At 37.2% G+C, this 16,824-nt stretch overlaps 2 protein-coding genes across 2 annotated transcripts; both read right to left on the bottom strand.

Annotated features, from left to right (window-relative positions):
• Positions 1–8,218: 8,218 nt before the first annotated feature.
• On the bottom strand, positions 8,219–8,677 carry LOC18022247 (protein DOWN-REGULATED IN DIF1 11). The gene has a single exon (XM_006405128.1). The coding sequence runs from the start codon at positions 8,675–8,677 to the stop codon at positions 8,219–8,221; it is 459 nt and encodes a 152-aa protein (XP_006405191.1).
• Positions 8,678–12,150: 3,473 nt separating this feature from the next.
• LOC18022246 (EIN3-binding F-box protein 1) lies at positions 12,151–15,238 on the bottom strand. The gene is made up of 2 exons (XM_006405127.2): positions 14,945–15,238; positions 12,151–14,655 (listed from the first exon to the last, which is right to left on the bottom strand). Exons 1-2 carry the CDS (start codon positions 14,967–14,969, stop codon positions 12,779–12,781), a joined length of 1,902 nt encoding a protein of 633 aa, XP_006405190.1. The 5' UTR covers positions 14,970–15,238; the 3' UTR covers positions 12,151–12,778.
• Positions 15,239–16,824: the final 1,586 nt, after the last annotated feature.

Here is a 16,824-nt window from a genome sequence, read left to right as displayed (position 1 = left end):
AATTTACGACTTATACAAGAGTTACAGCACGACTCGGCGAGCCTCTGCCGGAAAAAGATCTGGAACGGCGGACACCTCGGAAACCCTAGCCGGAAAATAAATAAACTAGAGAGAGAAAGAAGAGAGAAGGGAGAGCTACCTTTAGTAAAAACGAGTGAGTCTGAAGATAATGAGGAAGAATGAAGGAGCTCACCCATTTATAGGAAAACCGAAGCGCGTGAATTCCGCGTAAACCTCGGAAACCGTCCAAACAGCGCGTGGGATCCGCAGTGAAATGGCTAGACCGAACTGCGTCGGTCACACGCGCCAATAGATCAGGAATTTTCTCTTAGAAGACCAACAGTTGGGATACCCAAGTTTTCAGCAGGTATCTTACCAAAGTAAACGCCTCGTTGTTAACGAAACGGCTCGGCATGAACTTTCTCTCGAAACGCCTCATCGTTAACAAAACGGCTCGGCACGAACTTTCTCTCGAAACGCCTTGTCTTTAAAGAAACGGCTCAGCATTAACTCTTTCTCTATTGAAACGCCTCGTTGTTAACGAAACGGCTCGGCATTAACTCTTTCTCTCTCAAAACGCCTCGTCGTTAAAGAAACGGCTCGGCATTAACTCTTTCTCTCTTGAAACGCCTCATCGTTAACGAAACGGCTCGGCATTAACTCTTTCTCTCGAAACGCCTCGTCGTTAACGAAACAGCTCGGCACAAACTTTCTCTCAAAACGCCTCGCCATTTATTCGGCTCGGCATAACCTTCTCAAATCGCCTCGCCTCGGCTCATCATTACTAAACGAAATCGCCTCGTCTTTAACTTGCCTCGACATCTTTGGTACCCTTTCGAAACACCTCGGCACCCTCGGCACTCGTTGGGAACGCCTCGACGTCTTCATTCCCAAAACACCTCATCTGGGCTTACATCATAACAGCTTGACTCGATGGTTTATCCTACGGTCAGGAGTAATGGACCTCGTCACTCTCACCTCCGAAACTGACGAGCTGGGGGGCTAACTGTTGGGGTCGGTTTTCACCCCAAGCAGATAAAACCATCTCAAAATGACTAAGTATGGAAAAAAGACAAGTGGGAGAGCCGTTCTCACCAAAGACAAGTGGGAGAGCCGTTCTCACCAAAGACAAGTGGGAGAGCCGTTCTCACCAAGACAAGTGGGAGAGCCGTTCCCACCAAGACAAGTGGGAGAGCCGCGATCACCAAGTGGGAGAGCCGTGAAGATAGACCAGTAGGGAGAGCCGTGAAGAAAGGTAGATGGACCGAGCCGTATCGTAAGAAATGGGCCGAGCCCCTCTCCAACATGCCTGGGCCGAGCCGCGCCTCGGTGAGGTGGACCGGATCATGTCTCGACTAAAATGGCAAGTGGGCCGAGCCGTGGAGAAGTTAGATGGGCCGAGCCGTGGAAAAGTTCAGATGGGCTGAACCAAGGCTTTGAGAGACGAAGCCAATAAAAACCCTAGGCGAAATACAAAGGCGGTGAGCCGCACGAGGCGATAAGGAAATATTCCGAAAATCTCTCCCGAGATTCTCGGCTAGGCGGTTCTGAGAATTAGTATAAATAGATGATGTATACAATTCATTCTGTAACTTTTGCAACCCTAAGCAATAAGAGCTAAACTCTTTTACAGCAAGAAAAGCTTTCTTTCGATCTTACTGTTTTTTACGATAAACCCTAGAAGTTTCCGATCCCTTAGTTTTCCTTAAACAAATTTCTGGTTGTGCGAGTTTTGGCTCACACACCGCTTTTCATTGGTTCATCAATGCTTAATTATCATTGGCCGAATTTCTGTTTCTAATTTTCTTCTATAGAAAATTACAAGGGCTACTTCGATATTTTCAAGTTCATTAAAAGGTGAGGGACCCGCGAGAGGTACGAGAGAATGAAGAGGTATATGTCTGAATAAATAATTCCTCAAAGGAGTGTTTCAGGTTATTCCTCCGCTTTTAAGCAGCCTCTCTCTCCTCTCTCCTTTCTCTCTAGTTCTTCCTTTTTCTAAGCCTCCTTGCCTCTCCGGTGGTTTGCTTCGCCGGAAAGGGCTTTCTCTTTTTCTTTTTTTCTTTTTCTCTTTTGGCATGTGCTTCATCCTCGGTTTTGTGCTTCACCTTCCCTGAGTTGATGGCAGATCTGGATTTTTTTGGCGTTGCTGCAGCGGTTCGGCATGAGATTAGTGGCGGTGGTGCTTTGCGGATCTCTGATCTGATGAGGACAAGATCGGGTGAAGCTTCTCAAGCACCGCTGTCGTATCTCGGTCGATCTCTCCTCTCGTGTTCCCTAAGGGTGTTCCTGACGGCGGCTGTAGCGAGAGTGTTGAGTTTAGATGTGGCGGTTTGGGTTGGAAGCTTGAACTATTGGAAACTCATGAGTAAGACTGTTTGTTAGAGGGCACAAATGGGTTCATGAAAGGAGCTTTTCTAATGGGGCCTGAACACGGCGACGGAGGTTTCTCGAGGATCGCTAGGCGTGGTATGGACTCTCCTCCCACTGGCGGTCTTTTGGATTTGCTCTGGATCAGTTTTCTCCTCCATCCAAAACTTTTCTTGCTTTTTCTTCTCCTGGATCTTTTATTCCAGTTTCAGGTCTTCCCGGTGGTTCGATTTCTCCTTGGCGAAATGTGACAGCGACTGTGAATGAGTTGTTTTCGCTTAGGGTTTGAGTGTTTCCGGTTTAAGTTGGTTTTATAGATTTTTTGGTTAAAAATTTAGATCTAAATCGGGTCTGTTTGACTTTATTGGGTCTTGTTTAATTTCTTTTTTTATTTCTTTAATTTTGGGCTTAGCTCACATGCTCTTATAATTTTCAAAAAACTAAAAATCTATAAAAATGGAAACCCTTTGTAAAAAAAATAAAAAAATTTCTGCCTAAAAGACTACGCTGAAATCAAAAGTGACACTTAATTTGAAACAATTAAAATCAATGCTAAAACAACCTATAATTATCCGCTATAGAAACTATTCTCCATGTGCTAAGAGATTGTCCAGCGATGTCCGGGATTTGGGAGCGTTTCGTGTCGCCAAGAAAGAAGGAATTGTTCTTTAAGCAAACTTTATGGGAATGGATATTTACCAATTTGGGGGATATGAGTTTGCAAATGGAGATCCCGTGGGCAGTAACTTTCGGAATGGGAGTTTGGTGGGGATGGAAGTGGTGATGTTGGAATGTGTTTGGTGAGAGTTTTAAATGCAGGGACCGCATACGTTTTATTGAGGATAAAGCGAAGGAGGTTTATCACGCTCATGTGGTGGCGGGTAGAGGTCCGAAGGAGGTACTCACGGTGGAGAAGCAGATTGCTTGGAGTCCTCCGAACGCGGGCTGGTTGAAGCTGAGCACGGATGGGGCGTCTCGGGGCAATCCAGGTTTGGCATGTGCGGGAGGTGCCCTCCGTGATGAGCATGGTTTGTGGTGTGGCGGGTTTGCACTTAACATAGGGATATGTTCGGCTCCAATGGCGGAATTATGGGGTGTTTATTATGGCTTATACATAGCATGGGAGCGTCGAGCTAGTAGAGTGGAGCTTGAAGTGGATTCGCAAGTGGTGGTTGGTTATCTTACGACAGGGATAGGTGATACTCATCCGCTGTCATTCCTAGTACGTCTGTGCTATGGCTTGTTGATGAAGGACTGGACAGTCCGTATTTCACATGTGTATAGGGAGGCCAATCGTCTAGCCGATGGATTGGCAAACTATTCATTTTCCATGCCTTTAGGTTTTCAGTTTTTTTATTCTTGTCCGGATTGTGTTAATTCAATTATGGTAGACGATGCGAATGGTTTTACGAGACCCCGCAATGTGAGATTGTAATTTTTTATTTTATGAATAAATTTGGGGGAGACATTGTCTTCCCCTCTCCGACCGAAAAAAAATTTCTTATAATTTGTTCAGTTTTTTTAAAAACGACCTATAAAGTGAAATAGAAAAGACACATATTAGATCAAACAAAAATCATATATAATATTTTTGTTATAATACTTTGAATCGTTGATACAATACAATCAATTTAAACCATTGGTTACGAACTTTTACCCAGAAAATGGTGAAATAGGTCCAACTTCATTAGAACATCTATTCCATATTTCATTTGTTTTGAAAATTCTTTTGGAAATAAAGCGTTTGAAAAAACAACTTCATCCATTCAATATTCATCCATTGAATGTGACATTCCTTGCCAGCTTTCTCTATCATGTATCATCAGATCCAGTCTAATAATTTGAAAAGCTTTAGAGCAAAAACAATTTAGACCCATAAATAGATCTAATGAAGACCTATAAATAGACCCAAAAAAAAATTAAATCCATAAAATAGACTCAATAATCTTAAAAAACAATATCATAAAAATTTTAGATTCATGGGCCGTCACACTTCTGCTTTACCCACTTGGGCCGAGCCTGTGTATCATCTAACAACAATCCTACGAAGCATCTTTGTTACGAAGAATCTCTGCCCTCACTTTAGTGTTATATTTCACTGAATCAAGGACAGTTTCCTTAGTTCCTCTGCTTCAACGACAAATTTCTTTTCTTAATTCTGTAAACACCCCATAATATAACAGTTGCATGGCATTCTGAATCCCAGGATAAAACTGCAACTAAACTGTCTTGCATCACCCAAGAACATGATTTTTTGGTCTAATAAATAAACTAATAGGCATAAAGTCTAATTAACAAATTTAAGCCCTAATTCAAATCTACTATGCTCCATTTCTCATTCATAAACATTCAACCAATATCCTTATGGCTTAGGAGTCCAAAAACTCATTTCTTATTCACATCTTTCAATTTTTTTACGAAAAAAAAAAAAGAATGCAGCCCAAATAGCTTATAAAAATTGATCCAACATTAATACTTTTTTTTTTGTTCAAACACTTGATTTCATTACTTAAACTTTCGGATTACATGAAAAGAAAGGAGCTCTTAGACTAATACAATAAAAATTGAAAGTGACAAAGATTAACACAAAGTAATCTCCATGATAGAATGGCAGTGAATCCACCATTGGATACGTCGATAGCATATTACCCGCAAAGCCGGAAGGCTGAGAAATAGTCACTTGTGACGTTGAAAAACCGCTTATACCGTCGGATCTCATCGAAACGGATCCCATTGCATCTTCTGGCCCCATACAAACCGCTACACAGGATGACAGGTCGGATAGCGAGTTTGAAAGTTTCCTCGGTTTTAAGACCGGGAAAGACACACCTCCCAACAAGAGGTATGGTGAAGGTAAGATTCTCTCCTCAAAAGAGGAGGAGGGTGAAAACGATCTCTCCCATAAGGAGGAAATTGATCTCTCCATTGTGATGGAGGAAGGTGCAAGACAGTACATACCTAAGCTGTGTTTAGCGATCAATGGAGCTGATGTACTGTTTGCTGGGCTTTTCTCCAAAATAAAACCCATTAAAAAGATGAAGCTGCTGGATTGCTAAATGGGCATTTCCACAAGGGAAAGCCCAATAATGCAGATGAGTGCCCCATGCCCAATTTGAAGCTCGTCGGAGAAAATCTCCTATGCGGCGGGAAGGTTGATGGCGATAAGCGGCAAGGACTCGTCTATGGAGAGTACCTCTCCAGCTGCAACAGATGGGGCGAACCTTGGCATGTCGCAGATCTGAGATTTGAGACAAGGATCTCTCCTTGAAGGAGGACGAAAATCTCTCCTTGGAGGAGGAAGGGGGTCTCTTCATGGTCATGATGGAGGAAGGTTTTTTAATGACCGTGAACACTCTTTCCTTAAATGAGGAGATTGATACCTTAAATAATGATGCACTTGAGATGTTCACCGGACCAGCGAATAGAAAAATGGAAGACTTTGAGTAAAGCGGCGGATCCGTGATTACATAAGTGAAACTGGTGGTCGGACAATGAAGACGGCAGAGGGAGCAAGATGCGAAGAGGGAGATGATAGATCTTCGGTTACACACCTAGAAAAGTTCATCGGCCATTGAGGCCGAGAAAGAGCCCACAGTGGCTGAAATGACCGTCACCAACTGGTGATCATGGCGGAGGTTGAAAGCAGTGAGATGGTTGGTGATGGCGGAGCAGCACGGGAACCACTGACACCAAGCTTCTTCGGGAGAGATGCCCGAGACACAAACAAATTGACGACAAGAGCAAGTGAGAGGACACGGAAGCTGAACGAAGACGACTACATCCCGACGCCGGCGAGCGGCTAGGGTTTTTTTTTTTAAAAAAAAAAAAAGAAGAAGAACTTTTCCAACATTAATACTTTTTATTCGACATTATCACTCCTAATGACGACACAAAAAAAAAAAAATCACTCCTAATGAGGCTAGCTTCAATCACGTGTCTAGCAAATTAAATAATAAGCAACTTTGAGCAATTTCACAAATACCTTTAAAATCTATATTCTGAAATAACATAATAAAATCACCAATTTCAACCTCAAATCGTGTGGCAAACCAGCTGAGCTGTGCTTAATGAACAAAAAATTAGGCATTTGTTTTAGGCCCCTTTAATATTAAGTAAGTTTTAGGGCTCCTAATTTTTGTATTTTTATTTAGTATATTGGTTGGTGTCCAAAAAAAAAGAAAATTAATATATTTGTTAAGATATATTTTGTGTTATTTTTTGTGGTTGAAAATTTATTGTAAATTAATAAAAAAGCATTAGTACTTTATAATATCTTATAAAATAATATTTAAATCTGATTTACAACTTATTTTTTTTAGAAATAATTAAAGTAAAATAGAAATTTTTTCTTGTCATTTGCCTTAGGCCTCTAATACTCTAATCACGGTACTGCAAACCAGATAATGTTATTGAAATATTCTTGATTGTAAACCATTTCATCAATTTTGTTTTTATCCGATGTAACAATACTATGGAAACTAAGATATATGTGCGCCGTCACTACCAAAAAAAAAGAAAAGGAAAACTAAATCATACACTATAATTTTAACAGATAACAACACATTTATAAAAAAAAGATCGAAAATCATACCTGCAATCTGGGGTAACATAAACTCATTAATCGTATCAACATCTTGATTATGTGGACGCAGTATAGCGCTTCCTTAGTTCCTTGGATAAACTTAGGATCGCGGTTCATCATTACGTTCAGTTATCTTGAACGTCGATCTCCACCTCTCCATTGGTTAATTTATCTTGACGTTACAAATATCAAAAATCTATCTCGAAAGCGTTTCCACTTCACGCATATCATCATTATTAGCGCCACGAAAAGGTCGTAAATTTGTGGTAAGCTCCATTACATTGCAGCTAGACCATAGATACGATGAGTTTAAAGTCGATAAAACAGTCTACAACAAAAGATCTGCAATGTTTGATTTTAATTCGGTTTCCATACTCACATAAAAATGGTGAAATATTTAATAAATTATTGTTATAATTTTATATATAACATATATTAATATAATTATTATAATATATATCAGTGGTATAATACAATCAATTTAAACCATTGATTAGGTTCAGTTATCTTGAACGCCGATCTCCACCTCTCCATTGGTTAATTTATCTTGACGTTACAAATATCAAAAATCCATTTCGAAAGCGTTTCCACTTCACGCATGTCATCATTATTAGCGCCACGAAAAGGTCGTATATTTGTGGTAAGCTCCATTACATTGCAGCTAGACCATAGATACGATGAATTTAAAGTCGATAAAACAGTCTACAACAAAAAATCTGCAATGTTTGATTTTAATTTGGTTTCCATACTCACATAAAAATGGTGAAATATTTAATAAATTATTTTTATAATCTTATATATAACATATATTAATATAATTATTATAATATATATCGGTGGTATAATACAATCAATTTAAACCATTGATTTGGTTCAGTTATCTTGAACGCCGATCTCCACCTCTCCATTAGTTAATTTATCTTGACATTACAAATATCAAAAATCCATCTCGAAAACGTTTCCACTTCACGCATGTCATCATTATTAGCGCCACGAAAATGTCGTATATTTGTGGTAAGCTCCATTACATTACAGCTAGACCATAGATACGATGAATTTAAAGTCCATAAAACAGTCTACAACAAAAGATCTGCAATGTTTGATTTTAATTCGGTTTCCATACTCACATAAAAATGGTGAAATATTTAATAAATTATTGTTATAATCTTATATATAACATATATTAATATAATTATTATAATATATATCGGTGATATAATACAGTCAATTTAAACCATTGATTACGATTTTTTAACCAGAAATTGGTTAAATAGATCCAACTTCATTAGAACATCTGTTCCATATTTCGTTAGTTTTGAAAATTCTTTTGGAACTAAAGCGTTTGAGTTGATAGGTTTGGAAAAACAACTTCATCCATTCAATGTGACATTCCTTGCCAGCTTTCACTATCATCTGACAACAATCCTTTGAAGCTTCTTTGTTCCGAAGAATCTCTGCCCTCACTTCAATGTTACATTTCACTGAATCAGGTCCCATTTTTTCTCCACAATTTATAAGATAGTCGAGATGTTTTTTTGACTGACTTTCGATCATGTCACGATTATAATCACATGAACTCGGTGAATTTGCCATCGCTGCATCAAACTCCTTGTCTGAATTGAGTAGCGGCTTGTCCTCATCGTGTTCTATGGCCAAAGTTGGACTAGAAAACGATAGCAAAACCATGATGGAAACGAATGCCATGAAAATGGGTTTATTCTCCATTTTTAGTTTGTGTTAAGCTCTTTTTAATGTTTTTTTCTTTTGTGTTATGGCAGTAGTTAGGATTGTTGTGTGTAATTATAGTGATCGATTGTCATTAGTGTTATTATTAGTAACTTTTTAATTAATATATTTTGACGTTTTACGCCTTTCATAAGTATATTGTTCATTTAATACATTTCAGTTGATTAAATAAATTAAATATAAAATCTTAAACGTATCATAGGGAATTTAGGCATTGAATCCCTAAATATGGAAAATTTGAATGAAGTTCTGTAAGAATTTAAAGGAAAATATATACAAAAAGATCACATGAATACATAGGAGTGGACATCCTAGTTTAGGCATTAAAGTGTGTTTCGGTGGAGTTTCTTCGATTTATGGTCTGTTTTATAAAGACTAAAACCAAATAAATAATTTATAATTGGTTTCGTTTAGATTCGGTTGAATTGATTTACTTAATACTTATGTTTAATATTGCGTCGATGTAATCGACTTTTGAAAAACATTATTTAAGATTTGCTAGGCTAACATCTTTTAAAATTTATTATCCATATAGCCTATAATTCCTTTTAATTCTGTAAATCCTCTTTTATTTTATAAGATTTTTTAATTATATGTGATTTTTAAAAAATAAATTTAAAAAATTATATTTTAAATCCAACAGAAACAAAAAGAACTCCATTTTCTACCTAAAACTATTTGAAAGTCATTAAGTTTTTACTTTATCAATTATAATATATAAAAAAATTCTAATCACAGATCAGGTCAATGTAAAAATCCATCAAATTCTATAAAATAATAATTATTTTTTAATTTTTATATAAATATATGGTTCCAATTAAAATATAAATTAATAATTATATAAATTTATGTATATATATAAGATAATATGTTAAATATGACTAATATGTTGTTTGTTTTAATTTAAAGTTAAAATTTCATTGAAATTCATATATTTACTTATTTATATTAATAGCTTTTAGTGTTATTTTTTTAATATGTGTGAAAATTTTTTAGATGTAATCATTGATTTTTTGACTCATAGCTGTTTCCAAATATTATTTTTGGTATCGTCTTCCATTTTATCACTAACTTTAAAGATAATAGTTCTACTAGTATATTCTAACATAGATAATTTAGTTTACAATTAACAAACAGAAACAACTATTTTGCTGTGATTGCTAATATGGTAATCATAATTTTGTTCATGTCATTTTACAATGAAATTTGTTTAGATTCTTAAATATAACATCATTTGAAGAAAATTTTTTAAAAAAAGATACCCAAAAAATAATTTCTCTTTATAAATTATTAATTTATAGATAAATTAATTATCATAATAAATTAATAAAATATTTTAGTTTTGATATTATTAATTTATAAAGGTTTAATTGTAAGCAGAAATCTGGCTTGATAGACTTCTGAAGTTTGCCAAAATCCGACTGAGTTGTTTAATCTGAAATGTAATATAAAATATTTTTAAAAAATATTTGTTTCATCATTGTCTAATTAAATTTCACAATTTTCAAAAAAAAAAAATAGATTCCACATTATATATGTTTTCATTAGATTTTCAGCTAATAAATCTCCAAGTTATTAAATATTATAATCTGATTGATAAATATATCTATACTGTTAAAAGAAAAGTGTGTTTTGTGTCCAAACAGAAGTTTTACTTAATTTCCAACTATTCTGTTTTTGGATAACTGTTAATTATGTTATATTTATCAAAAATTTCTTTAAATATAAGTTATATTATCAAAAATTATAAAATACATTATTATTATACTTTTACAAAATAATAACTCAGATATTAATTTAAATTTAATTTAAATATTCAAATTTAAATAATATTTCAATGACAGAGTTAAAAATAATATATTATTGTATATTTTTATAAATATTTAAATTTATTAAATATTTAAAATATATAAATAATATGAATGAACATGTTAAATGTTTTAATAATTTCGATTTTTTGGATTAATATAAATGAGCCTGTTATAATGACGTTTTTTAACTGTGGTACTTTTCAGATTAATATGAACGGATGGATTAGAATAATATTTTTCTAATTGCGGTCATATATAATACTAGAAAAAATAATTCAAGAAAAAATTATATTTAAACATAAACTTTTTATCACTTATTAGAAAATTATATATAAACAAAACAGAAAATAAAAATTATATTATACAAATAAAAATAGTTCTCGTGTGGACGCACGGCCTTGAGTCTAGTTGTTGTTAAGTCGGAAAAATGAGGTAATTTTAATGAAATTTGTTTAGAGAAACTAATTATACAAATTCGATTCTGGATATATATATATATATATATATATATATTAATTTTGGGTAGGATTATAGAACTGTAGTGTATTTGAAATTTTGAATGCTTGTGGGTATATGTTTCTTGAATATTTAGATACATGAATTTATGCATACTATGTGTTCGATTAAATTGTGAATTGATATATTTTTTTAGCCTCCATAATGACATTTCTTTTGTTATTACCTATGACAGAAAATTTGAGACGATAGATGAATAAGTTCTCTATGTTAGTGGAAGAACACATTTTCTTCAAACAGCCTAAAGTCGTTTTGGATTAAAAAATTAACCACAACAAACGTCATCTTGGTCTTCCATATTTTTCGATAAATTGTGACTCAGCTCAGTGAAGGATCTAGAAATTTTTTTTACTGGGGACATATATAAAATGTTTTTGTATTTGGTTTTTTACTGGGGGCATATATAACATATTTTTATTGGTGATAACAATTGATAGAAGCTCAGACTCAAGAAATTACCAAAAAAATTAAATTTTTACTGGTGGCAGCTGCCCCACGATGAATCTGATGTACGTGAATCCTCAGCTACACTATAACGACGATGAAACAGTGGACTAGTAGAATAAGTAATATGAATCAGTCCGTTGTTTGAAGTGTTTTCAAGTGTAGATATGTTTGCGCACAAGTTATAAGTATAGGTTCAGATTGAGACCGTGACCAACTGTAAAATGTTAAAATAACCGTTCTGCCATCTTTATTTCTAGATGCTTGGGACTCTGTACTTGATAATACGGTCAAGGTTATGTGAACAAGAACGCGCAACTCACAATGATTCTCTGTCTCCACTTTAAGGGATCATAAGTCGGAAAACCTGGCCCCATCTTAATTAATTATCAAGATTAGTCCACAATAACAATAATAGCGACAACGAATACTCACAATAATGACACTCCTTTTCAATCTTTATTTAAATCCCACTCAAATCATATCATATCGAGAGAATCGCTGGCCAGATTCTTCTCCTTGACCACATTCACTGAACACCACATTTCATTTTTGATTGGACACAAACAAACGTAAATCTCAAGTTTTCACATTCAATCTGATTCTCTGTCCCATAAATCAAGGTGCAATAATTTCTCATATCTCGCAGAATATTATCTAAAAGAAATACAAAACTTTGTATTATACAACGAAATGAGAATTTTATTCAATACTCATTAAACCATTCCAAAGGGCATTACATAACTTAGTACATTGTTCATACAGATTCGTAATACATTGCCTTGGAAGAAAAAAGAACGAGGGCTCTGGCAAAAAAACAACATTAAAAAAACTCTTAATCGAGTTTGTTGAAACAAAAGCCAGATCAAACCTCTAAAGAGAGAACCCAAGACACCTGAACAAATCTTGAACACGTACAAACCACACAAAAGACCCTTTTTGAGGAAAACCAAACTTAAACAAGAACAAACGACGCAAAGAAAACGAGAAAAGATTAGGCTCGTAAAAGACACCAACAGGAGATGATAAACCCTAAAATCTCGAAATACCCGGTAAGTATATTCTCAAGCAACCACACGACGTCCCGGTTCCGTGATAAGCAAGAGTTTCCCTGGTTAAAGGAAACCCTGCAAAAACAACATTGACTGGAAAAAGAAACCGGAAGCCGAACTACTTGGGAAAAAAACAGAGGATACCGAGCCTAGCGAGAGGAGACGCATAGATCACACAGAGCCTGAAAAAGAGCTTGACACTTACTAAAATACCTTCATCATATAGGTGGTGGAGAAATCGACCGTGGAATTGTGGATCAGGAGAGGATGTCGCATTTGTAAAGCCGCTCGACCAAGAAGTCGACAGTGGAACTGGACACAGACCGACACTGTTGAAGATTTAATCCCAACAAAGTTGAACCTAACCTCACTAAGGCTGGCAAGCTCTTGTCTGTGACCATAGAGCAACCTGACATGGATAGGATCTGAAGTTTCAGCTTGTCAGAGGAAGCCAAAGCTTGAATCCCAATATCTGAGATTGAGCATTTCGAAAGATCCAAATCACTGAGAATCTGGCAGTTTTCTGCAATGGAGACCAGGCTAGCGTCGGTGATCTTGTTACATCCATCGACGGTCAAGACTTCAAGAGTCCAACCGTTACGAGCAGAGATGGCAGAGATCACTTTGTCTGTCAAATTAGAACAACCACTGAAGTTCACCTTCACAAGAGAGTTCTGAAGAAGATGTAGAAAACCAGACTCCGTTATCCCCTTGAGCCCGTAGAGCTCAATATCCTCGAGCTTAGGGCACAGCTTCCCAAGGGCTGCAAGATTTGCATCACCAAAGCCAGGACAATTACGTACAGACAGAGAGCGGAGAGCGCTGCAGTGAGTTGAAGCAGGCAATCCCGTGGTGAGATCTCTAATACCCAAACACTTCACCAGAGAGAAAGCCTTCAGCTTTGCACCACAGTTCAAAAGAGAACCAAAAAACCCAAATTGGGTGACCCTGTGGCACTCTTCAATCTGAAGACTCTCCAATGACAAAGAAGCTTTTGCAAATGAGACCAAACCGTTGTCGGACAACAATGGAGATTTACTGACCAACGCCTTTTTCATATTCGGACATCCCTTCCCCACAGATTCAAGCCCCGTGTCAGTAACGCCCTGGCAAGCTGTGATGGTTAAAGAGTTTAACTTCTGGAGCCCAACGCCATTTCCCATAACCCAGAATCCTTTCTCGCTCACGTGTGACAGTCCAGACAGCACAAGATCAGTGATAGACAAGCCGTAATGACCCACAACAGCAAGAGACACATCAGTGACATTCAGCATCTGAAGCTTAAGCTTAGCCAAGGAATAGGTGGTGTTAGACAGTAATGCGGCGATTCCTTGATCCCTGACAAGAGGACAGTTCTTGATAGACACCGACTTCAGCTTGGAGCAGGATCTTGCAACGGCTTGCAGACCCTCGTCTCCGATTCTCGAACAAGCCTCCAATGTCAGCTCACTCAAGTTAGGACAGCACTTAGCAATCGCTACCAAACCCTTGTTCGTGATTGTATTGCAACGGCTCAGGTCAAGCTTCTCAAGCTGAGGACAACCTTGAGCAATCTCCGAGAGACCATTGTCAGTAATGGTAGAAAGGTTCCACAAGGAAACAGCCTTAAGAGAAGGGCAGCTCCTACCAATCGATCTAAGACCAAGATCCGAAACCTTGCTAGTGGAATCGTTTCCTCGGATAGACAGTTTCCCAAGTCCACCGCGACCAGCTGTTCCGACAGCGATCGCAGCTAGTCTAACATCAGTTGCCTTCTTCCCATCTAAGCTCCTAGATAAGCATCCTTCACAATCATCACCATCTTCGGTTTTGTTTGAAAGATCAGCACCGATCTCGTTTTGCTTGATGCTAGTCACAAGTGTGAGCCAGTGTTTCGAGACGGAAGCGCAAGCGCTCCTCTCTTGCGGTCCAGGTAAACGCCTGAAAATCTCAAAGAGGCACTCATCTGGGAGCACATCAATAGACACTGGCTTGGCCTCGAAAGCACTGAAGAGAGACGGTGCGGTAGCGACGACGCGAGACCTCTTGCAAGGAGGGTAATAGCAACAATCCACGAGACTAGTAAGCGAGAGCAAAAGGTTAGCTTCCTTGGGATTTGGGTATATTGCTCCACGACGGTAAAAATCATTCTCACCTGAAACAAATACCAAAAAGGAGAGATCTTTATGAGCCAAAGTGATTAAAGATCTTAGCTTTAAACAAGAGCTTCACTTCGATCAAATTCAATTCCAGATCCAGTGAGATTCCAAAAATTATGAATCTATAGATAATAAAAAAGACGAAACTTGAGCACAGATCTATCTAATTTTTAACCCATCAACACCTAGGAAGAATCAATTCATCTACATACCGATTCTACCACCTAAAATCTAAACAAAGAAATCAAAAGGATCAAGATCAAATCCAAGATCAGGAAAACTTACCAGCAAAGCTAAAGATTTGAGACATGTTTTCAGCTCAAACTTCCCAGGAAAAACGAAAGCGCTTGATTTCTCAAGCGAAAACCCTTGGGAGAGAGCAAAAAAGAGAGATCCGAAGAAGAAGAAGACGATCAAATCAGCTTCTATTGTATTGAAGAAAGAGATGAACATGAAGATCAAAGATACGAGAAGAGAGAGAGAGATCAAGAAAACCCTATCGGATAGGGAAAAAAAAGTAGAGAGAGAGAAGAGAGAAGAAAAAAAAAGGGAAAGGGAAATGATCGGTCAGTGTGAGGTCAAGATATGGTTTTTATACTTTGGTTGAAATCTACATGCAATGTATCTGTTCCGAGAACTCGGATCTTTCTTTATTTATTTAATTTAGTTAATAATTTTGTTTTTAGTTTATTTTATTGCCACAAACACCAAAAGTAAAGATGAAGAAAGAACCATCACACACAGACCAAATTCTCCCTTGAGAGCGCGTTAAGGCAAGTAATGTGGTGTTTGGTTACTTGGATAACAATTTTTTTGTGTTGTTTGGTTATCCGAATAACTCTACTCTCTAGTGTTGTTGTGACCGACGACGTCAGAATCGTTTAAGTACCACCAGTTCCTTTTTGCACACACATCTTTCTCAGTTGGAGGGCTATTAATTTTCTTTTAATAATATATTAGTAAACTGGATTACAAACCCAAACCAAAACCCGAATAAGTTTGGGAAATCGGGCTAACTAGATATAATCGAAATTAAAAAGAGGAATCAAACCGAAGCAAACAAACCGGAGACAAACTGAATGAAAGAAAATCTAAAACGACGCGTCCGCCAAGGGAGAACCACCGCTCTCGGTTCTCTACTTCGCCGGATCAAGACCTCCAACGAAGAGCAATCGGACCAGAAAACCTCTGCTATTAGTAAATTACTTCCGACCTAGCCCAGAACGGCCCATGACCACTGATAGAGAATTGCGAAAAGCCGAGACTACCACAACCTCTTTAAACTCTGATTAAGACGAGACGCCGCGCAGCTCACCCCAACCACAACCACAGATGAAAAGAGGGGCAAGATGGGAAAGGCTAATTGGTAGGAATGGGCAAAAAAACCGAACCAAACTAAACCAACCGAACCAATTGAATTTAAACTGAACTGAACCGATCCATTTTTAATATATAACCCATTTGGTTGAAGTTTTTCACAACCCAAACAGTTTGGTTCGGTTTGATTTTAAACCGAACCAAACCAAAAAACTAATATACTTATTTTATTTAACTTTAGTTAGATCATAATATTAGTTTTTTGAAATATGGTGGAATGTTAAATTTCACCTAAACCAACACATCATTTCTTTTCTTCAAACTGATTTTTTTAAAATTGAATTCAAATTAAACCAAACTAAAACCAAATCGAACTAAACCAAACCGAATTCAAACCGAACCAAACTTATTTCAGTTGAATTTGATTAAAATTTTATTGAACCCGAATTAAACCAAATCGAACCGAACTCAAACCGAACCTGAAAATAAACCAAAGTGCCCACCCCTACTAATTGGAAGGAGACAAGCTGGAAAAACTCTGCCGCTTCGCTTTGCCACTGTCCATGGGCGGCTCCGCTACCACAGTCAGCCACATCCGACAAGAACCTATCGCAAGCCCACTCGCCCAACACTGACCCAAGGCCAAGGTTTCGCCACACCGACGTGTAAAACACCGGTCAACACCGCCTGCACAAACGAGCAAGACTCCATCACCGAACCACGTTCTCTAGGTCCAGATCTGGAAAAACCCAGCTGTCAAAACCAGAATCACCTAGCCACTCAAATCGCTTCCAAATATCACCGGAGAAGTCTTTCTTTCCATTATTGAAGAGCAGACGGGGATCAAA

Source organism: Eutrema salsugineum, unplaced genomic scaffold, assembly GCF_000478725.1.
Source record: "Eutrema salsugineum unplaced genomic scaffold, Eutsalg1_0 scaffold_15, whole genome shotgun sequence".
NCBI classification, from domain to species: Eukaryota; Viridiplantae; Streptophyta; class Magnoliopsida; order Brassicales; family Brassicaceae; genus Eutrema; species Eutrema salsugineum.
The sequence above is the reverse complement of the archived record's forward strand: the minus strand, read 5'-3'. Positions and strand labels throughout refer to the sequence as shown.

What these genes read in the sequence shown, in the direction of transcription:
- LOC18022246 (XM_006405127.2), bottom strand. Translation starts at nt 14,969, where the DNA reads ATGTCTCAAATCTTTAGCTTTGCTG. An exon ending in TCAAATCTTTAGCTTTGCTG is followed by an intron (nt 14,656 to 14,944) that starts GTAAGTTTTCCT and finishes TATTTGTTTCAG; the next exon opens with GTGAGAATGATTTTTACCGT.
- LOC18022247 (XM_006405128.1), bottom strand. Translation starts at nt 8,677, where the DNA reads ATGGAGAATAAACCCATTTTCATGGCATTCGTTTCCATCATGGTTTTG.